The sequence below is a fragment of the Podarcis gaigeae genome (assembly GCF_964106915.1).
Source record: "Podarcis gaigeae genome assembly, chromosome: 5".
NCBI classification, from domain to species: domain Eukaryota; kingdom Metazoa; phylum Chordata; class Lepidosauria; order Squamata; family Lacertidae; genus Podarcis; species Podarcis gaigeae.
Window position 1 is genome coordinate 48,520,502 of NC_139681.1, and position 26,028 is coordinate 48,546,529.

Consider the following 26,028-nt stretch of genomic DNA (forward strand, 5'->3'; position numbering starts at 1 on the left):
TCAGCTTCAAGCTCTTGCGGGACCCTTCGCTATGTGGGCGGCCCATTCGCGCCGTTAGGCTCGCCCCTCCCGCTGCTGCGCCTATCAAAAAGCCGCGGCCCCGGGCGACAGGTTGCTAGCCCCACCCCTGGCGCTCCATGTGCGGAGCGTGAGGCCGGTTCCGCCTCCCGCGGCCAGTCCCTCTCTGGAGCTGAAAATGGCTGCTGTCACGGGGGCGTTAGGAAGGTTACTGAGGCCCTCGGTAAGTGCGAGCCCCGCTTTGCTCCGCCGCAGTTCCGCAAGTCCCGGCGAAGCCATGATCCCGGGCGCTAAGGGAGGCCTGCGGAGCCTTCGTTGCACGCGCGTTGCGCCTCCGGGGCCGCATTTTCCCCTTTCCAAGGCCTGCTCCCCTCCCTCTAGATAGACTATCTTGGCTTTTGCAGGCGTAGTGCAGTCTGCACGAGGGAAAGATCCGTACCAGCGACTAGTTCCACCGGCCCCGTTCCGAAGGCTAAACCGAATCTGCCCTGGGGACCCGGACTTGCGCTCTGAAAATGGGTCCGCTGGCAACTCGCTCCACCTCGAAGGCTGGCGCGGACGGATCAGGCTTATTATTATTGCGCCGCGACACTTAACCAGAGTCAAGCCAGAGGTTCCCTGCCTTTTCCAGATCGGAAGCCCCCTTTCCCCTTCTGTCCCCCAGAAGTGTTTGGGTCGGGAAAGAGCCCAAGTGCTTCTCTCTCCAACTCTGCAGCCTGCCAGTGCGTGTTGGGGAATTTGGGGGCGCGGGTGGATATTTCCCAGTTGCAGGAGCTCTGCTCCGGCGTGCAACTGTTTTTGGAGGGCGCATCTCGTGCAACCCCTAGATCTGGGTCCAGTGAGGCTCCTGGACGCCACCTTTGCCCGTAACGTTTCCCCGCCGTCTGTTTTCAGGTCTTCCCCTGGAGGGCGTGCGCCGCTGCCGGAAGGTGCCTTACAGCCGCCGCGGCTGCAGGAGGGCGGAAGTGCGCGGACGGTGCGCCGCCCGCTTTTCCTCGGCGGCATTTCAGCACTAGTAAGTGTGCGGCCGGTTGGAGGGCGCTGTGGTGGGGGTGACAGCGCGATCTTGCACTCTCCTACTCAGAAGTAAATGCACGTAGGAGCTTGTTTGTACTAACGCTCCATTGAATGCTCTCTTCCCAAGATAATGCCGAAGATCCTTCCTCGCCTGCTCTGCGTGTGATGTTATTTATTTGGCCTGTTGTCCAGTTGGTTCTGCAGTGATTTAAAATCGGAGTAGCTTAAAAGAGATTTTGTTGCTTAAGAAACCCCATCATTGTCCCAGAATGCGTTACTGGCTGCTCAGTAGGAGTTTTGTAACATGTGAAAATAACATACATGTGCCTCGATGTTAAGGAATGTGCGTTAGTGTGCATGTCTCTCCCCCCTCCCACATGCACACACTTTAGACTGCTTACTTCTGGACTTCAGAACTGTGTGTGTGTGTGAGGAAGGGAGTTGTAAGGAGTTGCAGTTCTAGGAGCTTGAACAGACAAATCCTTAACAGGTATCCTCAAAATATTCCCAAAAGGCAAAAGCAGGTAAGCTAGAGAGCAGTTTACTGGCGACAGAAACCCATAAATAAGTTGAGTTAAACCCACATGCTACAATACTGAATTCGTTACCAAATTCTGTCCTTCAAGGGCCTGATTACAGAGCATAAACATTCCAGGCTACCTGTAAAGCCTTGGTTTTGAAACAGTGTTGAGATAAAAACTGACACCAAGAAATAGGCTTCTCATATGTTAATAATAATCCTATTTTCTGAGTATGGATCCTTATGGGTTCAAAATGGCATCCACATAAGAGAGAGAGAGTATCAGCAGGTTTCAGGGATCCCCAAGGTTTACAGAAGTTTTTTTGGGGGGTGGGGGCGGTGGAAGAAGGAAGGCAAAATCTCTATAAGGTGGAGGGCTGGAAAATAGACCAATGAATCCTGAGATGCTTAGCAGTGGAATGGTGTGTCTTGGAAGAATCTGTGACTGACTGGCACCCTGAACAGTGTGGAGTACTGCAGTTCTTTGCAGGTTACACTTGTTTCTTCTATAATGCCTCTATTACATGCTTTATCTAACTTCTCCTAGGTTCTTCAAGGTTTGTTCCTGCTGTCACCCAGCATGCTCCCTATTTCAAGGGTACAGCTGTGGTTAATGGGGATTTCAAAGAGCTGAGTTTAGATGACTTTAAAGGAAAATATCTGGTTCTTTTCTTCTATCCTTTGGACTTGTAAGTAATGCTTCTATCTCTTTCATACAGACTTCGCCTACACTCCTTTAACTAGGGGGTCACTTTATCTGCAAAACAGTTAACTTGTTCTCGTTTGAATCCTGCCTATCTTTGTGCAGGATAGCCTGAGCCTTTTATGTAAGGTGTGAATGATAAGAAGTGAACTAGAAGCTGTCTTACCAATGCCTGTTGAAGGCAGGGAGTGGGTGTGTTGCTTGGGGGTGGGGTTCACATAGAAGACTAATGTATTTACGTAAAAAAAAATATTTCTTTGTATAGAAACTTTTTTGCTGTATCTTTCAAAACAGAGAATGGAACAGACAGAAACATCCATGTATGGTGGATTGTAACGAAGGGAAATTAAACTTTTGGAGGAGCCTGTGCTTCTGCATAAAATAGAACATTAATGCCCACCATTTGAGCATTTCAGGCAAACATGGAATCAGTACTTTTAGTGGCTAGAGGGCAGGGATGTTACTTATTTTTGGTGGATAAAACTGAGAAAAGCATGCCTCTAACTAGCAAATTACTGCCAGCATACATAGTTTGGGTACCTATACAATCTTGCTAGATTTAAGTCACCAGCTTCCTCCTCATTGGAGTCATTCTGTGGCTCATCTTGATCATGATGATGATGCCACCAGACTTTGGAAGAATGGTGCCGCCTACAGCTCAACTTGGGATCCTTAGGAATGCCAGATAAAGTTGTCTAAGTAAGGATCTGTTAAACCTATTGACAGGGAATAGAGCTCCAGTCTTGACGCTGATTTTCTCAACATGGTTTCATGGCAGAATGACAGTATTCCTCTGAGCTTTTCCCTTTGAACTAAAAGTCTGTGACCCTGAGGGCTTGTAAACTCCCTACCCCCCTTCTGCAGGCTTTATGCCCGGGATGAGCAAATACCTTTTCCTCTTCTCTGTTTGAATTTGCAGTGGGGGCAAAAAAGGGGCATTCTTGAATCAGGGCTGGCTCATTCCCCCTTCATGTTCTTGCTGTGTTTCTTCCCCTTAGCACGTTCGTGTGCCCAACAGAGATTGTTGCCTTCAGCGACAAAGCTAACGAATTCCATCAGGTGAACTGCGAAGTAGTTGGTGTGTCGGTGGATTCTCACTTTACTCACCTCGCCTGGATAAATACACCACGAAAGGTACAGACTGGACACTTTGCTGCTTTTCATTTAAGGCAAGGGTGATAAAACTTCTGCCTGAGGCTGAGAGCCAAATTCCCTTCTGAAGGCCACATGCCAGTGGGGAACAGGACCAGAGGTAAAAGTGGATGGAGCAACGGATGTGACTTTTAGCTTTGTGCAGAAGGCTAGTTTCTACATACACCTCCCCTTGCTCCTCCCATCTAGGCAAGCAAGAAGCTTTCAGGGGGAACCCTCACAAAATGACTGGTTACATGCTCACATATCTAGTGAATCTGATGAACTTGTATGTCCACTTCCTACAATATATTGGCTTTTTGTGTGTTGTTTTCATTTATTTTTTTAGCTTTTTAATATATTTTTTTACTGTACATCACCTTGAAATGCATCTGGGGAATAATAAGATTGAGGGTAGACCTGGTTCAGATGTAATGTTCAGCTATAGTTTGGTGCTCTGTACACAAGACCTGGGCTCATGCATGTCCACAAGTTTGTTTCCATTTTTAACCAGCCATCATTCTATGGTTACAAAACTTTGGGACCATTCATAGACATCCCAGTCAATGAGCTTTGCCATTTACTTCAGTGGGAGGGTGCTTTCCTCCCTAATTTTTGAGGAGCTGGAGAGTTGCAGGATAGTTAGGCTACAGAGACAGTTTGCTTCCATGATTTCACAATCCTTAGGAAGGAGTCGCTCAGTTTGGGCCTGATGTTATTAAAAACGATGTAGCTCACTTGAAACACATAACTACTATTCTTCTACCATGTTGATATTTTCTTTCCTTGGAATAAATGGATAGGTTTGAACTATGAGAATTCCCCCACCCCTCATGTCTTCCTAAAGTGGGTGAATGTCTATGAATTTTTTCCCTAGCAGAAATAAAGTCCTTTTGCACAGCCCTCTTCTACAAGGATTGCTTTTTTCCTTATAACAGTTGTAACCAGAGGTTTTCAGAGCACAAGTCTATCCTCATGCTGTATGACGCTGTGTTACTGTGCAAAACGTTTCCTTAGCACAGACAGGACCGGCTGCATGCATTTATAAATGGCCTCACTTTGCTTACGTGTCCCACAGCCTTGAAGCCAGTGTATTCATGTGAAGAAATTTATGCATAAGTATTTGCAAAAGTAAAGTGTTAGTGGATCACCCAAGGTCAACAAGAGACGGACCCGGGAACACTTAATGAAGTTTGGCGGCCTTGTTTCAAGGATATGTTGTTTACCTTCATAGCTCTGGAAATGTTGTGAAATTCAATAGATGCACCCATCAATACTAATAACTATGAGTGCGGTGTGAAAGGCTTACATGTCTGCATATGATAAGTAACAGCACTATTGCAGCATTGAGATATAAAAGCAAATAATTGAAATATTTAATTCTTCAGTTATATTCTTATATTTTATTCACTAGACACAAGAGGGAAAGGGGCTTTTTATTATTGCCCATTGATTTTGCGATTCAATAATCACACACTAACTGTATGGCTTTTAATTGGACTTATATAAAAACAGTAGGTAGATGAACAGTAGGTAGATAATCTCCTTAGCAATTTGCATTTAGTGAAGCTGCTCCACTTTACTTTGGAGCCTCTTTCATGAAGGGAATATACCTTTATTCATATTATGTTTATTGCTTTTCTGCCTTTAAACCTACATCAAGCAACAATAGAGCATTTCATGAAAACCCACCTGCCACCCATGGTTGATTCCCTCTCCCCAGACGACTAAACGTGTCTTGGAGTTAATGTATCTGAAGCTTCTCATCACAGAGTCTCTTTAACCCAGAGATAGGGAATCTGTGGCACTCCAGATTTTGCTAGACTCCTTGCTGTTGGGCGTGCCAGCTGGGGCTGATGGGAGTTGTAGGCACACAGGTGGTGTTGGACCACAGGTCCTCTATCCATGCTTTGAAGCAAGGTTTCGATATGGACAGTCTCCAGTTGAATAAAACTGATGCCCTCCCCCTTCTTCTCTTGCTTAGAATGGCGGCTTGGGGCACATGAATATCCCACTTCTGTCAGACTTAACGAAACAGATCTCTCGAGATTATGGTGTGCTTTTGGAAGGGCCTGGTCTTGCATTAAGGTGAGAGAGATTTATCTATTAGCTACCTTTAGTATTTCTGTAATTGGACTGCACTAAGGCTGAAGCTTCCTTTTTAGTGACAGGAGTTGCCTAAATGTGCTTAAGCTCAGAGGAGCAGTGGATGGACTGCTAGCTATAAACTCCACATACTTTAAAGATAAACTATGCTGGCTAAGCATACTTTTAGCAAACTTTCCATGATGCATCTAGCCTGATCTTCTACCTGACATGGTAGATCCTTGGGTGCACAGGAAATGGGTTGTGTCCAAAATAGCACTAAGTGAGTCATTGCATTAGGAGAATGATTTCTGCATGAGCAGTGGGACTTCCTCCTCCTCCATGTGCCCCCTAAAACTGTTCTGGGGGATTCCCAAACCCTCCAGAGAAGATTTGGGTACGTTGCAGAGTATGCATGGGGCCAAGGTGAACAAGTTGTTGTACAAGTAGAACTTGCTCTGCTCACACATTTATTTCCGTCAATACCACCCATTTTTAATAGGGAGTATTCAAACATCCCTCTTTCTTTGCTGGTAGAGACCAATCAAAGCAAGTCTGTTAATCATGTGTTTCAGCTCTGTGAGTGCTAGAGAGAGAGTGAGTGAGTTAGAGAGTCCACTTTTAAAATGTTTTGGTGGAATCCTTGCTAGAGGTTGTGCAAGGCTTGGTTTGTATTTGGTATCAGAGACAAGATACATTCTTGGTATAATGCATACATGGTGAGATTTGGAACCCAGAAAAATCCCTCTACTAATGTCAGTCAGTTGAAAGCCTTTTTCAGATATCTGCTTTCTACTGTGCCTTGTGTTGCCAAAGTGTACAGCAGAGCTTTCCAGACCTCTCACGTTGGTGACACAGTTTTTGGACACAGTAATTCAGTCTTGTTAGAAAACCGGAGCTTAAACTAACCCCTTTCCAGCCCCAGAGGGAGCACGGGGAGCGTTCGTGCGACACACCTACACACTGCAGCCGACACACAATTTGGAAAGCTCTGGTGTATAGGTTGGCATCCTGTTGCTGAGCTGTAAAATACTTTAAAGTGCAACCAACACCATGAAATACAGGGAACACTAGAATCCCTCAGATGTATTGAAGTTCTACAAAACTATGAAATACTAAGTTCCATTACCATTACAGTTGCTCTCCAATGCGATGGGGAATATCTATGTGTGCAGCCGGTATGCATTTCAGACTGAAAAACAACTACAGCAAGTTCCCTTTGGAGTGCTAAACTATAAATTCTGCTTTATTTCTTCGAAGGGGTCTTTTTTTAATTGATCCTAATGGAATTATCAAGCACTTGAGCATCAATGACCTCCCTGTTGGTCGAAGCGTAGAGGAAACACTTCGCTTGGTGAAGGCGTTCCAGTTTGTAGAAACACATGGAGAAGTCTGTCCAGCAGATTGGACTCCACATTCCCCCACGGTGCGTTGGCAAACTTAACATTCACAAAAATTCATGTAATTGTTGGCAAGCCTCCTATCATCTATACGGGAGGGGTTCATATCTGAGCTTACTGAAATTGAAAAGAGATTAACTGATTAATGACTGTTAATTAAATTAAGACATATATGTGCTTTGGGGCTAATCTAGACTCTTCTGAAATCTTGTTCTAAAATACTGCATTTTTCTATCTGAGCATTTTATTAAGGTAAGTTGCTACCCTGTTAACTGGACAGAATTAGAAAGAAATGTTTTCTGCTGGTATAACAATCTGTCATGCTACTTTGGTGCAATGGCTTTCGTATCATGCACTTGTGTCACAGCAGCTTCAGTGTGCTAGCACTCAATTGAGTTATTTGTTGGGGTGGGATGTGTTCAAGCAGGACATTGCATCCTATGTACACATATCAACAGGCTTTCAAATCAGGGTTTACCCTTGCACTTCCAGAACATTACAAGAAGGTATTCATCTTTTCAAATAAATTATAAGACTCATCATCCAGTGAACCCCTGCAAATTCACAACTGCTAGTGCTTTGATGCACACCAGCCATTCAGCCTACTTGATGCGTGATCAAACACTCCCATAGAGCCTTTCCATTTATCATCTGTGGCTAGAGAACACACAAAGAACGGGTCTGAGCAACCAGCTCACATAGAAAATTGTAAACCATGTAAGATGAAAGGATGTTGACTGGGAATGCAAAGCTAGCTGACAACTCGTCTTAACAATCTTTCCACAAATGCAAGTTCCATCTGGTATTAGTGAAACCTAGCTAAGCGTAGTTGCTTGTAAAAGAGCTTATGTTTTGAATGTAGGAGTTGGTTCTCCTCCTACCTTATTCACACTTTCCCCATAAAATATCATTTAACTTCAGTGTCATTAAATAATGTTGAATGTTTCATTTTTTTAATTTTTGTCTGGATGTGTGCTTGGTTAGCATGAATAAGGAAGACAAGGATTTAATATTTCTTCCAACTGTTCTTTTTAACATTTTTTGTTAGTGCTAACAGCATAGAGGGCATCGTTTATTTAACTCCTGTTTGGAATGAATATAATTTGGTACTGATCTTCTGTTTTAATGCTTTTGCTTTGCAGATCAAGCCAAATCCAGAAGAATCAAAGGAGTATTTTGAGAAAGTAAATAAATAAGATCATGAGTAATAATGAGGTAGAAGTAGACTACATTTCCTCCAAACAAAGCTGACTTCCAGAAAGAGCAACTATGATTGTAATAAAACTTCAAAATTATTTTAATATCTGTTGTGATGGAAAAGTTGTTATAGTTTGCAAGGTTTTTACTATAGGGATGAGTGACGTTGTCCCCAAGTGGATTTAAGCAACACTCATGGTGTTTCTTACATGCAGCATACTCAGAAGCAACCCATATTAAATCTAGGATATATCCATGCTTTTGAATTGCTTACAAGGTAAACTGCAGGCTTTCCCTTCTTTAAGGAGCTGGTTAGATTTTTAAAACAAAACAAACCCCATCCCAGTAGGTTCTGCCTTTTCCACCTAAACAGCCCATACTTTATTTTGGCCATAGATGGGATGTATTACAGATGTATATTCACAGGTTTAAGATCAAACTTGTTCTGCAAAGGGGTTTTGTGCACAGATAAATGCAGTGCTTAACACCTGCACCTCTGCAAGGAAAGACAACACAACATGTCAATGGTGAACTGATAATTGAAGTAATTAAACTTTAAGACTCCTGCAATATGGGACACCTATAGGATGAAGTAAAGTGAAGGATTAATGCTTTTCTTTTATAAATAAACCCAAGGTGAAGCTGTGAACCAAAAATCTTTGTTGGTGTTGCTCAACAGACTCATACCTTCTATGAAATTGTTGAATAGCTGACTTTGTCTATTGCCACTTTCACATGTATTTCATGGTATGCTTGTAATTATGGAGTCGATCCATTAATGGGCCTGCAAATTACTACAGCTTTTTCTAGAATGATCTTGAACATCTGTATCAAAATATGCAGCTATGAATTAAAGACACTTCCAAAAAACAGAACTGTAGAGGTTTGAACTATGACTCTCATCTTCTGGAAAAAAGATGGCAATTTATGAAGGAAACTTTCCCCTTTTTGAAACCAAGTTTGTGGCAACCACCACATCTTTGGGAGACATGTCATGATGGCTATATGCTACACCTCTCAAATAAGAGACAGCACCCCTCTGAATACCAGTCGTTAGGGAATAGCAGAGGAAGGCTATTGTCTTCATTTCCTACCAATGGGATTCCGATTCAGCTGACCACTCTGGGAAGCAAGATGCTGGGCTAAGTAAGCCTTTGGCCAAATGTTCTTACAAGAAAATACTCATTCACCCCTAATCATGTCATTGCAGCGGCAACAACAGGCAGTCCTCGGAGAATTTGTTCAGCCTGATGCACAAAGTTATGCACAAATACTTAAATTACTAATTAAATTTAACACAGTGGGGCTTGTGAATACACACTCATACAACTGGGCTGCATAGGAAAGTTTATAATGAGCACACATTTGGTTACTGTAGGATTGTTCAGTTTTGGGTAGGAAAGGGTACCTCTGGGCTCTCAAGAGAAGGCTGCACTGGGCTAAACAGTTGAAACAGATTTTGGGGTGGGGGAGGGAAATACAGTTGCAATGGCTTATTCAAAGTTGCTCCTTGAGTGAAGACGAAATTCCAGCACTAGATGAAGACAGCATCCAGTGTTGACTTTCATCTGTGAAACAGTAACCACAAATAAAGATTTCATATAAAGCATGTATAACGTAAGAAGCTGCCTTTGACGAGTTAGACCAATGGTCTATCCAGCTCAGTAGTGCCTACACTGACAGTGGTTCTTCAGGGTTTCAGATGGGACATTCACAACTATCTGGAGATACCCAGGGAATAAACTTGGGACCTTCTGTAGGCAAAACAATTGCTCAGCCACTGAGTTACAGTGCTTACTGTACAACTCTCAATGCCTTTAAGAAAGGCAATCCCTGTGGTCCTTTGTGAGCTGAATGCTGATGCGTCAAGCATGTTTGAATCGGCCTTATTCTGTTTGGAGTGGGCTGGCAGTGTAAAAGAACTGCCCACTTAGCGCATTCCTGTGCTTTGGCCAGTCCATATATTATTGATGGAGCAGCCATGACATATGACATGGTTGCTGTCCCCTGACTCCTCATGGCTGAATCTTTCAATCGGTGTAAGTGGAATACAAATTGCTGTAATAAATAAATAAATGTATGCCCGTTTGAGCTTCAGGAAAGAGGTGGGATACAAATGTAATAATAAGGGCACAGGAGGAGCCCTTTCAGCATCTAGACCTGCCAAGCCTAGATGTCGCGAGTGGTAAATAAAGGGGTGGATTCTCCCTTTCAAATACATAGGTTGAAGGGAAAAATCGAATCTGCATAAATGAATGAGGAGGTGCCGTTCATTTTCGTATTCCCTAGTTCTACATTTAAGTAGAAAGACCCTATTTATTTTAAACCAGTCCAGGGGGGGATTAAGGTGCGCTACGTGGAGAGGCAGCCGCTTTGCCTGGCAGAGCTTCGTGAGCTGCTGCCCTCTCCACCCCGAAAACTTCACATAGGGAAAAGCTTTCCCCGTCGAATTTCTGCATGTCGTGCAATTGCTAAAACCGGGGGAGGCGCGGCAGCCGGATCCTAGGCATGCTTACTCGAAACTTACTCCAAAGTAAGCAGCATAAAAACGCGCTCCCCTTTGGAGATCGATAAAGGGGTTGCGTTTTTGTTTTGTTTCTCAAATGCGCAAGAGCAGTGCCGCAGTTCCCTGACCGGCAAAGCAAAAACTATCCCCCATAGCCATTCATAGGTAAAGGCAGCAGCCTCTCGATCCAGCCGCGCAGAGGACGCTTCGCGCGAGAGGCTGGGCCTGAGCAGAGAAGGGAAGTGGGCTCCTCTCGTGCGCCGCCGGAGCTTTTCCGGAGCAGACGCTTTCCGGCGTTGCGCGCTGAGCCTCATGGATTTGAACTGGCAGTTCTGGAGAAGCGAGGGCCAAGTATGACTTTGAAGCGCAGGGGTTATGGGGCGGCGGGGGGTTGCTGCAGATCGCGGCGAGTAGAAGGTCGGAGGGAAGCATGTGGTGGAAGGGAGGAGGGCGCCCTTCCTTCGCTGCAGTGGAAGGAGGGTTTTACTGGCAAAGGGCAAGGGAGGACTGAATGGCGTTTGCAAGCGGGCGGCGACGGATCGCTCTTCCCTTTGCATTGATTTGCCGACACTTCTCCCTCCTGCGATCCTATGCATGTCTCAACCACGCACGTCTATTCAGAGGGGAGCTTTGCAGCGTTCAGAGTGTTCCTTGCTCCCAGTGCGTGCAGGAGATTGTGAAACCCGAATTTCTGTGGCCCGGTACGAATTGCAGTGAAAGGCTGCCGACTGTAAATTGACAAAGCAGCGTGTGTGTACTACAGTCTCATTCGTAACAATTATCCCTCGAATCCAGCTCCCAAATAAATATCTTAAACTGCTTCCAAAAGTGGAGTCCAATACATGCCCACTCAAAAGTATGTCCTGTTGATTTTAATGGGGCTTGCTCCTGATAAATGGATATATTAGGTTGCACTACAGTACTTGCTATGTCCTGCTGATAACTGTTCTGGGATACTCCAGAAAGAAGAAACTAGGTTAGTGGTTTGTTGAATGTGAATATTCTCAAGTGCAATTAACACTCCACATGTTGGGGTTGTTGGAAAATCTGTTGTAACATCTTAAAATGTATTGACCTTAGCTGCCAAGGAGATAGAAACAGATGGATTCTCTGTGCAACTGAATAGCCACTCTGTGCAGCTGTAATATAATCCACCCTGTGAGTGCTCTCCAAAGTTAGGCCACAAACGTGGGATCCTCCAAGCCATACATTTGGATATCAGCTTGCCACGCAGGTTGATTTGGGGCAAGTATCTTAATTCACAGCTTGGATTCATGGCTTGGGAGACATGGATTTTTATTTGGGTGCACATTTAAAAAACAAAACTCCAGTGTGTACTAATAGTTGTGAATGGTGCTTTGTGCGACGCAATCCCATGTATTCCCCCCAACTGTGTCCAGTGTAGTTTTTTACTAGGTAAGTGTGTGGCCAACAGTGCACACGAAAGCTTATAACCAGAACAAACTTAGTTGGTCTCTAAGGTGCTACTGGACAATTTTTAATTATTATTTTTGTGTGTGTGTTGCTTTAGCACAAGGAAGAGACAGAGGGCAGTTTAGGAAGTTGAAATAAAAGAAGTGTTTAAGATGCGAATAGAATTAGATATCAGACACAGATTATTGGCTACCTATGCTTGGTTTAGGGATAACGGCTTCACAAAATACCTGACTACTCAAAAAGCATATCTCTTTCTTTAGACCTTTTTTCAAAGGTTTCTTCATTGGGTAGATATTTTGGACCCTACGCTCCTGTTTATACCAAATGTAAGTAGCTTATCTATTTAATTTTTGTACCTTGACATTGATAAAGAGCGAATGCTAGATCAACCATGTTTCTCAGTCTGCGTTTTGAATGTCACGCCAGGCTAGAAATGTGAAGGCCCGGTTTTCTTCTGCTTCAATCCCCCTTCAGTTTCCCCCCCATTGTTTCTCTTCCGCCTCCCCTCCGGGCTGCCACATCTCTTTACAGGGCACACCTATGCATGTTTACTCCCAGGGGTGCTCTACTGATTATTATTTCCATTGATTTAAGTGGAACTTTCTAGTAAGCATGCATAGGATTCCCAACTTTAAATTCTCAGCCTCTAAAAATGGATCTGTGTGGAGCTTATATAATTATTCCACACCCACACCCAGTGATGGGTTATATGTGATGTGGAAGATTTGTGATCTGATCTCCTGACATCTGGTTTCCCCAAGAGGATATGGAGGGCTGTCCGTTCTGATCAGAGCAGCGGCTCTGGGACGAAAAAGGGGGGTTAACCCTATCGCCACGAGCTGCTGTTCTCCTGATCTAAATGAGAGGCAGCTGCTTTGAACCCAACCCCCTCTTCCAAAAGTACAGTTCGAATACAGGTAGATGATGAAGCAGGGTTAGAAACTGTGTGTGTGACCCTACCTCTCTGCTTTTCGTTGTAAAACAGAAGGAAATTGCCATATCCAGAACCCTTTTGCCAACTAGTAAAGAAAACATCGCAGAGTCCTTGCAGGACAAAAAGGTAACTGACCTTTTTCTTCCACTAACAACGTTGTGTATACTGTATATTGTAATTAATTACCATTTGTGGTATGCAAAGTGACAGGGCGACAGGAAGATTTTTCACCTATCTCCATATATCTTCCCAACACCTGTGTGAGAGGTGGGGGTGGAGGTAACTGGGGATGCAGTGTGGCCCAAATGTCTTCATTTTGCACCAGGGGGTGACTCTTGCTTTCTGGGTAGGGAATGACTGCTCCTGTAGTTAGTGTGCTTCAGTACTTTACAACAGGAGGGAATTTCAGGGCCAGTTAAGATGTGTGTAAATTGCCATGTGCCGTGTGCAACCTGATCATCCCTGGAATCACAGCTAGAGAGAGTAGATAGCACCTGAGCTTTGTCAGGGAACTGACAAAAGGCTAGAAGCCTTTCAGTGGAATGTCTGCTCCTTGTTCAAAATCGCTTTGAGTATATTACAGCATCCCTGGAAAGTCTGTCTTCCATGTTCCTGATGGTTTCTACAGGATCTAGCTGAGAGGTCTTCCAGAGGCTGCTTGGGCAAAAATTTTATTGGTTAAATCTCTACTGCTGTGGTAAAATGCTGGAAGCATATTCCTGAAAACTCAAAACATAATGTGCGGGTGGGACAGGGGCATGATATGCAACAAAATTTACTCTAAATGATTTTTTTTTAATCCCTTTGTTTTAATGCTTAGATAAGAGAAGCCTGGAAGCTGAGTTTGGTGAGTTTTTATAACATGTCTAGGTATTCTTTTAACTGATATTTTAAAAATCATATCCTAATTCTTTGGGGTTTCCTGTTTGCTTTTCTCCTTGAAGGCCTCTGTACATCCTTGCACTGGCGAAACAATTCCTTTCTTACTTAGGCCTCCAGGTCAGTTTCCATACATAGTTTTTACTAAAAACTGTTTATATGCTTCTACAACATTTGTGGCTTGTTATCCTGAGTAATATAAATACTGTTCAACTTACTAGCAAATTGTATCGGTGGAACTTGTGCTAGTTGCTTCATAAATGCCTTTATTACCGCTGCTGGGGTGGTAGGCAACATGCAACCTGTAATCATTTTTGTGCAGTTGATGGATATGTGTTAGATATGGAGACCTCAGTTTTCATTTAAATGTACTTCTAGTCGCTTGCAATGTTGAACAGTGGGTAGACATGGCAGACGACAGGGCGATTTCTCCAAAGCAGCTCTTTATTTTGTAAGCTGGAACAGAAAACTGAACAGCAAACAGCTCAGCTGGCCTGCTTTTATAGGCAGCCGGCTATCAACATTGTAGCAACAACAACCCAGGGTTTCCCGCCTAAAATAACTGAGGTGGACCTGAGTGAAAACTATCTACAGTATCCCCCTGCTGGCCCAGGGTGAGAACTTCAGTACATAACATTCAAGGTGCTGGTTCCATAAAATGTGTGGAAGGTTCATTGCATTTCCCCCCACATAAACAATTGGTTCATAAGGTGTCATAGTTTTTGCATTTTTCGCTCCAATAACTGACTTCCTTTTCTTATCGTGCTCCCTTAATTCCATAAATGACTCCATTAATTTCATAAATAGTCCCCAAAGAATCCTAGGAACAGTAATTTAAGGGTGCTGAGAATTGTTGGGAGCCCCTATCCCCTCACAGAATTTACAATTACCGTAGTTCACTGGGGAGAGGCATTGACAGTTAAACCACTCTGGAAATTGTAGCTCTGTGAGGGGAATTGGGGGGGGGGTGTGAGTCTTCTAACCACTCTTAGCATCCTTAACAAACTACAGCTCCCAGGATTCTTTGAGGGAAGCCATGACTTTCTAAAGTGGTATGATACTGCTTTAAATGTATAGGGACCTCAGTTAGACCACTGAGACAACCTATATAACAGTTGATTTTGCTGAATTAAAAAAAAATATTCCTCTCTCTCTCTCTCTCTCTCTCTCTCTCTCTCTCTCAGCTTTCCTGCCTATTTATGCTCCACTGGTGAGTAATGATAGTCATTTCCAGAGTGTCTGTGAGCGGCAAATATGCCAGGTTCCCCTTGCTGTAGTCCAGAGTCTCACAGATTGAGTGGATTCCACATTAAAAGAGCTACTGAAGGAGAAGTCTGGTTTGCCGCCTTCCCCCCAAAAGGCAGGACTCTTCAGCCACCAGTCGCTTGTTTCACCCACATTAACTGATTAACTTGTGTAGTCTATGGTTATGATGTGCTACAAATCATTGTGTGTGTGTATGGGTGAGAGAGAGTGTGTGTGTCATTTAAAGGAAAACAATTTTCATTCCTGCAAGAGGTAGTGATGGTCACCAGCTACGATGGCTTTAAAAGAGGACTGGACAAATTCAGGGAGATGAAGGGTGTCGTTGGCTGCTACCCGCAGTGGCTAAGCTCTAATTCTAGAGTCAAAGTTAGCATGCTTCTGAATGCTACATAGGAGAGGAGAGCGTTATTGCCGGTCAGTTCTTGCTTGCAGGCTTCTCATTGGCCATCATGAGAACAGGATGCTAGGTGGGCCGCTGGCCTGGTTAAGAAGAAGAAGAGTTTGGATTTAATATCCCGCCTTTCACTCCCTTTAAGGAGTCTCAAAGCAGCTAACATTCTCCATTCCCTTCCTCCCCCACAACAAACACTCTGTGAGGTGAGTGGGGCTGAGAGACTTCAGAGAAGTGTGACTGGCCCAAGGTCACCCAGCAGCTGCATGTGGAGGAGCGGAGATGCGAACCCGGTTCCCCAGATTACGAGACTACCGCTCTTAACCACTACACCACACTGGCTCTCTAAGCAGGGCCATTCTAACGTTATGTCAGTGGAACATACAGGCACTAGTGAAAGGAGCTATCGACTCAGAAACTGCAATTGCACTTGTTTTGACATGTCAGTCTGGATAGCTCAATTGGTTAGAGCGTAGTGCTGAGAACATCCAAGATTGCAGGTTCAATCCCAGTATAGGATGACTGCATATTCCTGCATTGCAGGGAGTTGGATTAGATCAGTGTTTCCCAACCTTGTGCCTCCAGATGTTTTTGGCCTACAACTCCCATCATCCCTAGCTAGCAAGACCAGTGGTCAGGGATGATGGGAGTTGTAGGCCAAAAACATCTGGAGGCACAAGGTTGGGAAACACTGCATTAGATTGGGCATAGGCAACCTTCAGCCCTCCAGATGTTTTGGGACTACAACTCCCATCATCCCTGACCACTGGTCCTGTTAGCTAGGGATGATGGGAGTCGTAGTCCCAAAACATCTGGAGGGCCGAGGTTGCCGATGCATGGATTAGATGATCCTCAGGGTCACTTCCATCTCTACGGTTCTATGATCCAGGGCCTATAAAGACTCGGAATATATTCACATACACATGTGCACTAATAGTGAACTCACAGTTGCAATGCCTATCCTTTTGTTGCTGAAACATGCACCACCCACAAACGACGGGGACATGTCAACAGGATCAAGGAAAGCCGTTTTTTTTGGAAGTACAGAAAACTTTATGGAAAAAAAGGAACATGGGGTGGGGGGAGAATGCAAACAGCCCTATGAGGACTGAGCATATTCAGAGGGCACTGATTGCTGTTGTGGGGAGAAGGAAGTGGGAAGCTTAGAGGAAAGGGAATTGTAATGGAGTATCCTGGAAGGGGGTGTGGCACTGAGCAGAAGCACTCTGCACAACAACATTGTAGCTCCAAACAGCATGTGGACTTAAGATGTGCTTTATGGCAAAACTTCCACTAGGTACCCTTTATTTCTGAATATTGCAGTAGATGGAGAGAGGTTTTATGTGGAGTGCATTCCATGGAAATGCATCCCTTGAATACGTACTGTAAGCACGCTGAATTTGGTAAGCGTACATGAACCTTGTATGTAAATTGTCACACAAGAGGATTCCTGTATATGCTGGACTCATGCAGCTTTGTGTGTAGGGCTTTTGTAATGTGTGAATGGCCATAATTGAAGCCTAGCTACATTATGCTGTATGGTGTGGCTGCTATACTATTCAGGCAGTGTTCGGCAGCCATGGGTAATGTGGGCCTCAGGGTGAGAAGAATGCTAGCATAAGAAGTGTGTTGTTAGTTCCCCACCCTGCCAATGTTATCTTAATTCCTTCAGATGTTGCTGATGTAGCCTGGGAGCAACCACATTTCTGTGGCTCCCATATTGCTGCTGATAACATTGGAGCTGGGAGAGATGTTGGCCAGTGTGTATTGCTTCTTGGTCAGTCTCTTTAAATCAGGAGTGGGAAACCTGTGGCCTTCCAAATGTTAATTTATTTGCAGAAATTGTATACCATCAACATTAAGGGGGAGGGAAGAGGCTGTGAAGAGCATGAAGTCAAAAATAAAATTGCATTGTTTAAAATACAAAATGCATCACAAATCAGGAGAGCAGCTTAATTCCATCAACAGAGCTGGAGGACCCCTCAAGGAAAGGCTGGCTGACTCCGCATTGTTGGACTCTCAACTCCCATCAGCATTATGGGAGTTGTAGTCCAGCAACATCTGGCAGGACCACAGGTTCCTCATCCCTGCTTTAGGTTAAGAGTGGCTAACCTGTGGTCCTCCAGATGTTGGACTTCAAAGTCTCCCATTAGCACTAGCCAGCAGGGCTAATGAGGATGATGAGAGTTAGTCAGGCAACATCTGCTGGGGATGGGAAGCTGCTTAGGTGTGACAGCAAAACATAAAATTATCACTTGCGCTATCCAAATTGTTGTTGCTGAAGTGTGTCCTTGTGAGATTGTCAATACTTATCCCCCTTCATGACATTTTATTCACAGGTTGTCGTTACTTTATTACCACACAGAAAAACATCGTCAGCTTTTATTTGCCAGGTAACGAGCAATCAATGTTCTGTTAATTTGTCATATATTTATTAGTGGACGTATTAACTAACGTTGAGGTTGCGGGCTTGTCGTCTCGAATGTTGCAGTTCCTTTTCCATTACTATATCGCTGGAGTCAGCTTGGCAAATGGGAATCCTCCAAAACAAGACGAGAAGAAAACTACGGAAATGGTAAAACATAGCTATGTATTTTTAAAAGGCCGTGTGAGGTGAATTGTGCCAGCATTGTGGATAATGAATTTCCTCTGATTGTGCATTTTGTTTTTTATAGGTGTTTTCACGAAAGCAATTACTTCTCTCCTTTGGAGTAATCACGTATGCATCCTGCATGGGAGTATGTATTACCAAATTTTATACCACATTCCCTTCGGGGGGGGGGGCGGCATTTGCCTTTTTACAGTAGACTGTAAACATCTGAGGGTCTCAGAGCTGGTAAGGGGTTTGCTCTAGGGAGAGCAGGTGTGTCTGGGGGTGGTGTATGGCCTGAGGAGGCTGCCTTTGCCTCACATTTGCCCTTAGATGGGCAAAAGGTTCCTGCATTGTAAGCGATTGGACTAGGTGGCCCTTCTAACTCTACGACTCCCTCTCATGTTTTGAATTTGACTTGCTTCTATGCAGCAGGAAATGCAAGGCCAGAGACACACCACACATTTAAAGCACCACAATATCACTTTAAACGGTCACGGCTTCCCCCAAAGAATTCTGGGAGCTGTGATTTGCTAAGGGTGCTGAGAGTTGCTAGAAAACTTCTAGTCCCTGCCCCACCCCCCCACTTCAAGCTACAATTCCCAGAGTGGTTTAACAGTCAGTCCTTCTTCACAGAGACGGTGGTGTTAATCTAGGACCTTGGAGACCAGAGTTCAAATCTCCACTCAGCCATGAAGTGCACGCTGTGGCCATGGGCCAGTCACAGTCTCTCTGCCTAACCTCCCTTGTAGGAAATGTGGGATATATATGTTGTAATAAATAAAAGAATACAGCCTTTTGTCTCTAGGCTCTTCCTCACTACTTTGTAACTCGTTATAACCTGAGTCCTTCCGGGCAGCGCGCCTTCAGGAACTTCATGCCTGGCCCACTTACAGGTAAGAAAACAAGAAAATCATTCAAGAACCTTTCAGATGGAAAGCTGTTCTTTCAAACTCTCCATGGTTAAGACTGGGAATGGGCACTTGCTTGTCTTGCTTGGTTTTAAAGGTAAAGGTAAAGGTACCCCTGCCCGTACGGGCCAGTCTTGCCAGACTCTGGGGTTGTGCGCCCATCTCACTCAAGAGGCCAGGGGCCAGCGCTGTCCGGAGACACTTCCGGGTCACGTGGCCAGCGTGACATCGCTGCTCTGGCGAGCCAGAGCCACACACGGAAACACCGTTTACCTTCCCGCTGGCAAGCGGTCCCTATTTATCTACTTGCACCCGGAGGTGCTTTCGAACTGCTAGGTTGGCAGGCGCTGGGACCGAGCAGCGGGAGCGCACCCCGCCGCAGGGATTCGAACCGTCGACCTTTCGATCGGCAAGTCCTAGGCGCTGAGGCTTTAACCCACAGCGCCACCTGCGTCCCCTTGCTTGGTTTTACTTGCCTCCAAATAGGATAAAGCAGGCACATCCAACAGGTAGATCGTGATCTACCAGTAGATCACTGGACGTCTGTGGTAGATCACTGGCTCCCCCCACAGAAGCTCAACAACTTTGAGCTGAACCCCCCCCCCCCAAAAAAAACGGGTAGATCACTGCCAGATTTTAATTCAGAAAGTAGATCTCAGCCTCTGGAGTTGGCCACCCCTGGGATAAAGGCATTCTAAACCCATTCACCTTCTCAGTCTGGCCCACGGACGGTCTGGGAATCAGCATGTAAGTAGAATGTGTCCTTTTATTTAAAATACATCTCTCGGTTATTTGTGGGGCATAGAAATTCGTTCATCCCCCCCCCCCCCCAATATAGTTCGCCCTGCCCCCAAGGTCTGAGGGACGGTGGACCAGTTCACGGCTGAAAAAAGGTTGCTGACCCTTGATCTAAACCATACACTCTGCTTTCTCCTAGGCCTGAGTGGTTGCATGGCAAACAGGAGTGGTGGCAGTTTACTGCCTTGCAGCGCAGGGGTTTGGATGGAAACTGGTCCCTGTCCCCTTGAGCTGGTGGCAGCATTGGGATATTAAATGTTCCAGGAAGTGTGCTGCAGATGAGTAACCACAAATTTTCAAGTTTCCCAGACATGGAAAGCCTGCACATGGTTGTCCTGCCTTGATAATGGACTGGATGAGAGCCAAAAAAACTGAGGCTCAATCCTGACAAGACTGAGGCACTGTTAGTGGGTAGTTCCCTATACTGGATGGGTGGGAGGTTGTCTGCTCTTCATGGGGTTACACTCCCTCTGAAGGAGCAGGTACATGGCTTGGGGGTACTCCTTGGTTCTTTGCTATCTCTTGAGGCTCAGGTGGCCTCATGTTTTAAGGATGCAGTCGTACCTTGGATCCCAAATGCCTTGTGAGTCAAACATTTTGGCTCCCGAACGATCAAAAACCGGAAGTGAGTGCAACCGTTCTTTGGAACCCAAATGCCTTGTGAGTCAAAACATTTTGGCTCCCGAACAATCAAAAACCGGAAGTGAGTGCGACCGTTCTTTGGAACCCAAATGTCCAACATGACACCTGTGGCTTCCGATGGGCTGCAGGAGGTTCCCACAGCCCGTTTGAAGCCATGCCTTGGTTTTCGAACATTTTGGAAGTCGAATGGACTTCTGGAATGGATTCCGTTCAACTTCTGAGGTACCACTGTATTGCCATCAAGCCTGAAAGTAATCCTTTGGGAAGTCTAGCTTCTTGTGAGATAAATGGACTTGGCAACAGCACTCAGAATTGCCTGAATATGCGATACAACGTGCATTCAGTGTGAACGCAAAAATCACCAGTGACCTACTTTTAGACGAATGTTTGTGTTCCTTTTCTTTTGCAGCCCTCTTGTGTGCGTTGAATGTGATGGTAACTAGAAGCAGTGAGTATGAGAACGGGATTGAGGTCATGGACAGCCAAGGCCAGGTCATTGGGATGTCTCAAAAAGCTGGAGAAAAGGTAAGTAAAGCAACAGGTATTTCATTCTTCCCCTTCTCAACCTCTTGTGGGGTGGGAAGCAATGTCCCCAAATCTGGCACCTGTGCTCATCAGCTGCCCCTGACCACTTTGACATAAAAGAGCCTGAACTGACTCAATCCTTCCTTCTCCTTCTCCTGTCTGGTAACACTTATTGATTCCTCCTTGATTCCTCACCACCAATGCCTCCTGTGGCTGTCTGCTCACTTTTCTCATATTTCATCCATTTCCCCAGCTGCCTTTTTCAGAGGGGTGCGTTCAGTATGCATCCCCAGTGGGGACAAAATTTTGTTTGTCTCTTTCTCTGTGGGACACCTGGGACATGGCTATTTGTGGTAGAACCAAGAAGGACTTGGCTGCTTGCTCCATAGCTGACTACGCTGCTGGCAAGACTGGCCTTGGAGATGGCTTGGTGGTAGAGCATCTGCTTTGCATGTAGAAGGTCCCCGGTTCAATCCCCAGTGTCTCCCGGTAGGGCTGGGGGAGACCCCTGTCTGAAATGCTGGAGAGCAACTGCCTGTCCAGACAAGGCAGTACTGAGCTAATGTCCCATATTGTGACTTTTCCATAGCCCAATAATCCTCTACCCCACCAAACATTCATGACGTGTTGTTCCTATAATGGAAACCCCTAGCTGCAACGGGGAAACAGATGTTTTAGATCCCAACTCCATCAGCCCCAGTCAGTATAGCCAATAATCATGGCCAATGAGGGTCGTAATCCATCTGGAGGGCTGCAAGTTCCCCAATCCTGACAAGGTTTTCCATATTCTGGTGCACCTCACTGTGCCAAGGGAAACTCTTGCGAGGAATCCTATTCAGAATAAGGGAATTTCCCTTTAAAAAAGGGGAAAGTTGACAGCTGTGCTAAGGGGGTGCCTTAGCAGATGGCATTGTGGTCTAAACCACTGAGCCTCTTGCACTTGCTGATCAGAAGGTCTGTGCTTCGAATCCCCATTTTGGGGTGAGCTCCCGTTGCTCGGTCCCAGCTCATGCCAACCTAGCAGTTTGAAAGCACACCAGTGCAAGTAGATAAATAGGTACCACTGCAGCAGGAAGGTAAACAGTGTTTCCGTGCGCTCTGGCACTCGTCACAGTGTTCTGTTGCACTAGTAGTGATTTAGTCATGCTGGCCACATGACCCAGAAAGCTGTCTGTGGACAAATGCAGGCTCCCTCGGCCTGAAAGCGAGATGAGTGCTGCAACCCCATAGTCACCGTTGACTGGACTTAACCGTCCAGGGGTCCTTTACCTTTTACCTTAGTGGATCTGCATTTAGGATAAATTTTGTAAAGTAATGAGAGAGAGAGTTCAAGTAAGTTCTGCCACCTTAACTCACTTCGTTGACTTCTGTTTTCTCTCCCGTTTTTCCTCCCGCTCCCCATTGTGCCACTTTGAGCCTCTTTTTAAACAAATGTACCTTCCTAATATTTTTGTGTGATATAAAAAAGCAGGATTGTTAGACAGATTGCAGCATAAGTACACAAATCTCTATTGTGACATTTACTTTCCTCTGTGTATGTGTTTTCTCACTCTCCCTAGGCTGTGGAACAAACAGCGCTAACCCGAGCAGTAATGTTTGGTACAGCAGTGTTTTTTCCAGAGGTTGCTCTGCAGCTCTTAAAGCGGTAAGGCATCTTCAGCGTAGGTCCCTTAAACAAAACTCCCATTACCTTGCTACTGGAGTGGTCCGCAGCTATTCTTATTTCTGCCTCTTGCAAGTTTCTTCACATTTCTTGGATCAGAGAGAATGTGGCGTCATTCTCGAACATGAGTCCTGCCCGGACCTGTCGCCCTCCAGATACTGTCTTCCCCATCATCCTCAGCCATCATGACCAGAGGTCAGGGATGATGGGAGTTGTAGTCCAGCAACACCTGGAGGGCCACAGATTCGGAGACAGAAGCAAGCCACTGACTTTTAGAAGTCTCTGCATCTTCTCACAGCAGTAGGCTAACCTCAGGGATTTTCTCACATTCTGCAGAAGGTATCATGGGTCTAACCTGAACACTTTTACCTTGAGCATAACCCTGGGAATGTAAACTCACAGGTGGTAAAAGCCCTAGTGGGAAAAGTCTGAGACAATAGAACACTTTGTACTTTGACCCAGGAGAAAGACCAAAATGTTCCCTTCAACTTAAATGCCTTGAAGGATGAGACAACTGTCCCTACAGTGTTGGATTAGCAGCAGCTCATAGCTATCTTCCTGAGTTATTCTTCCAAATGTCTTCCAGCACTCCTGCTCCTCAGATAACTCAGTTGGTAGAGCATGAGACTCTTAATCACAGGGTTGTGGGCTTGAGCCCCACGTTGGGTAAAAGATTCTTGCATTGCAGGGAGTTGAACTAGATGATATTCGTGTTCCCTTCCAACTCTACAATTCTGTGATTCCATACAAGAGAGCTTGTGACTGGTTATACAGACGCCTGTATGGTACCATGCTATATAATAATCTACCCATGCAATCTCTTTTGCAGCACAAGCAGTTTACTTCGAAATCCATTTGTTTTGAATCCGCTGAGATATGTTTTGACAGTTGCAGTCCTTGGAGGAATGGTACCCGTTTCGCTCAGTTGGATGCCACCGATTGGCAAGGTAGTTCTTGCGTTCTGTCCTTCTTGCAAATCTCTGCTGGCGGTCTTAAGGGCAAAAAGCATTGAAAGAATCAGAAAGGCAGAAATCTACACAAGCTGGGTTTGCATGTGGCTCCTTGGAATTTTCCTTGTAGCAGCTCCCAGTGTCCCTAGAACGGCTGTGTTTTAAATATGAGTTGCTATGGGGAAAAGAGAGAAGAAAACCTGGATGGAGCACAGGGCCTGGTATGATGACTAAGTTTTCAAATACTTCCACGTCAAAGGTGCAGATTTGGCATAGGGGGTGTTGTGTCTCCTAAAAGTCAGATACCTTAAAAAAAATGGGGACCTTTGAAATAAGGTCCTACCTGCACTACACATTCAAAGCACCAGTGCTTTTTTCTGGGGGTACGCAGGGGTACGCATACCCCTAAACATTTTGTGAATCTAAGTTTGGTCTCATTGAGGGGCAATATTTCAATATGAGTAGGAAAATGAGGAAGACAGGAGTGCCTGGCATTCTCTGGACCATGGGGTCACAAAGAGTTGGACACAACTAAATGACTAAACAACAACAAAGGAAAATGAGAGTACCCCTAAACATTTTTTTTAGAAAAAAAGCACTGCAAAGCACTATTATACCACTTTAAACAGTCATGGCTTCCCCCAAAGAATCAGGGAGTTTGTTAAAGCTGAAGTGGAGTTAATACAGGGGTTTGTCTCCTGTTCTAGAGACTGTATTTGCCAACCAATAACTAGAAACAGCGTTGAAATGTGGCAAGTCATACTGAAACCCTTTCCTAAGCACATTTATATGTCATATTTATTTTCAAGAGGGATAGACTTCTGAGTAGTTCTGTTGTCTTCAGTACTAATGCTTCAGAGATTCTAGCATAAGATTTGTGTTATACGATTCCTGTAACACACTTATTTTGTGTGATGATCCTAATGGAAATATATTGACTTATCCTTGTGCACAGAGCTGAACTCATGTGGTGTACCTAAAAACCGGTAATAAGTTTGAAATTGTAAGAACTTCATGTCTGTTTTCCAGATAAAAACAAGTGATCTTGAACCTGAAATAGCTGCTTCCACGGAAGAAACAGAAGTCTTCTACTACAAAGGACTTTAATGTGGGCACTTGATAATGACCAGGACTGCTGCTCCTGGTATATCAAAGTTGCATATTCAAACTTACGGAAGTGAACATTTTGGTATCTTTCACCTAGGAAGCTGTTGATTATGGTGAAAGACATGAATCAACATTTGATCAGACCCATCTTCTGTACATCTGTTTAATGCAAAATTTCTACCTTCTGATGCAATCATGTATGAAAAGAACAAACTACGTTTTGTTGAGAAAACTCCCAACATATTACTAATGCCCTTCAATAGAGAAAAGGTTTGTGTGAAATACCTGTGTGTATCCATTGAACGCCTGTGGCAGAGAACAAAAGGACAATTTAAAGTTTCCTCAGCCACCCAGTGATGCTTTTGGCGACTGCCAACTTCTCTAAAGAGAACATTATGTGATCACTACCTTCTGGTGAAATTTAAGCTGCTTCCCTGGTCGAGCTGGATCCTGGTTAAAGCTTCAGAAAGGCTATGTAAATTGTACTGTGGTTTACCCTATGGCAAGAATGTTGTAGCTTGTGGCGTGGGCCCTAGAAACTTCCCTACCTCGTCACTAAACCGTTCACAACTTGCAGCTTGGGAGCAGCTTTCAATAAGGGAAATATTTTCTATATAGAAGGAAGGTGCTTAAAGTGCTGTGAGAGGTGTTTTGGGTAAAGGAACTAGAGCAGAAGTAGCCAAAATATGGCACCCACCAGCTGTTGCTGGACTAAAACACCCATCACCCTAACCACTGGCCCTGCTGGCTGCAGCTGATGGGAGCTGGCATATGGAGAAACACTTGGGAGGGCAACAGCCCCCCCCCCATTCTTATCTATTAAATATTCATACATGTGCGCTTGTGCAAATGTTTCATTCAAAAGTTTCAACTGCTGTCAATATGGTAAAGTTGTAGTGAGCCTTTTTTAAAGAGGTGGGAACAGAAGATTATACGTAGTTTTATTGCTGCCAAGGTAGCCTGTTTCATGCTGCTCACAGGACTGGCTTTATCGCTGTGTCTGCCCAAACAGGAGTCAGGTTTAATCCAGCAATACAGATGCAGGAAAATGCTTTTCTGCTTAATAATCTGGAACTAGTACTTGAAGAAACAGTGTGTACTCTGCTGAGGTTGTACTCTGCTCTCCCTGTAGGGTCTACTCCAGTTCATTAGTACAAATGTAAATAGTATGATTATCAACAGGATCCTAATTGTGTTCTAATTAGGCTTTGGTGTGTGGCATACACACACACACACACACATATATATACACATTTGTGTGTGTGTGTGTGTGTGTGTACACACAGAGAGAAGCCTCTCTTACCTATGCAGACACTGCTGGTTCCAGAACCAGAATATTTTATATACAATGGAAACTG

The 26,028-nt window shown here is 44.7% G+C and overlaps 2 protein-coding genes across 2 annotated transcripts; both read left to right on the plus strand.

Annotated features, from left to right (window-relative positions):
- Positions 1–99: 99 nt before the first annotated feature.
- Positions 100–8,175, plus strand: PRDX3 (peroxiredoxin 3). Its single transcript, XM_083741514.1, has 7 exons — positions 100–241; positions 913–1,033; positions 2,103–2,244; positions 3,257–3,392; positions 5,374–5,477; positions 6,735–6,900; positions 8,017–8,175. The coding sequence occupies exons 1-7, from the start codon at positions 197–199 to the stop codon at positions 8,068–8,070; spliced, it is 768 nt and encodes a 255-aa protein (XP_083597640.1). The 5' UTR covers positions 100–196; the 3' UTR covers positions 8,071–8,175.
- Positions 8,176–10,820: 2,645 nt separating this feature from the next.
- On the plus strand, positions 10,821–25,509 carry SFXN4 (sideroflexin 4). Its single transcript, XM_083741492.1, has 14 exons — positions 10,821–10,928; positions 12,275–12,340; positions 13,000–13,074; positions 13,769–13,795; positions 13,893–13,947; positions 15,012–15,037; positions 17,824–17,877; positions 17,976–18,059; positions 18,160–18,222; positions 18,883–18,970; positions 20,835–20,950; positions 22,510–22,595; positions 23,443–23,560; positions 24,593–25,509. Exons 1-14 carry the CDS (start codon positions 10,890–10,892, stop codon positions 24,668–24,670), a joined length of 975 nt encoding a protein of 324 aa, XP_083597618.1. The 5' UTR covers positions 10,821–10,889; the 3' UTR covers positions 24,671–25,509.
- The last annotated feature ends 519 nt before the right edge of the window (positions 25,510–26,028 follow it).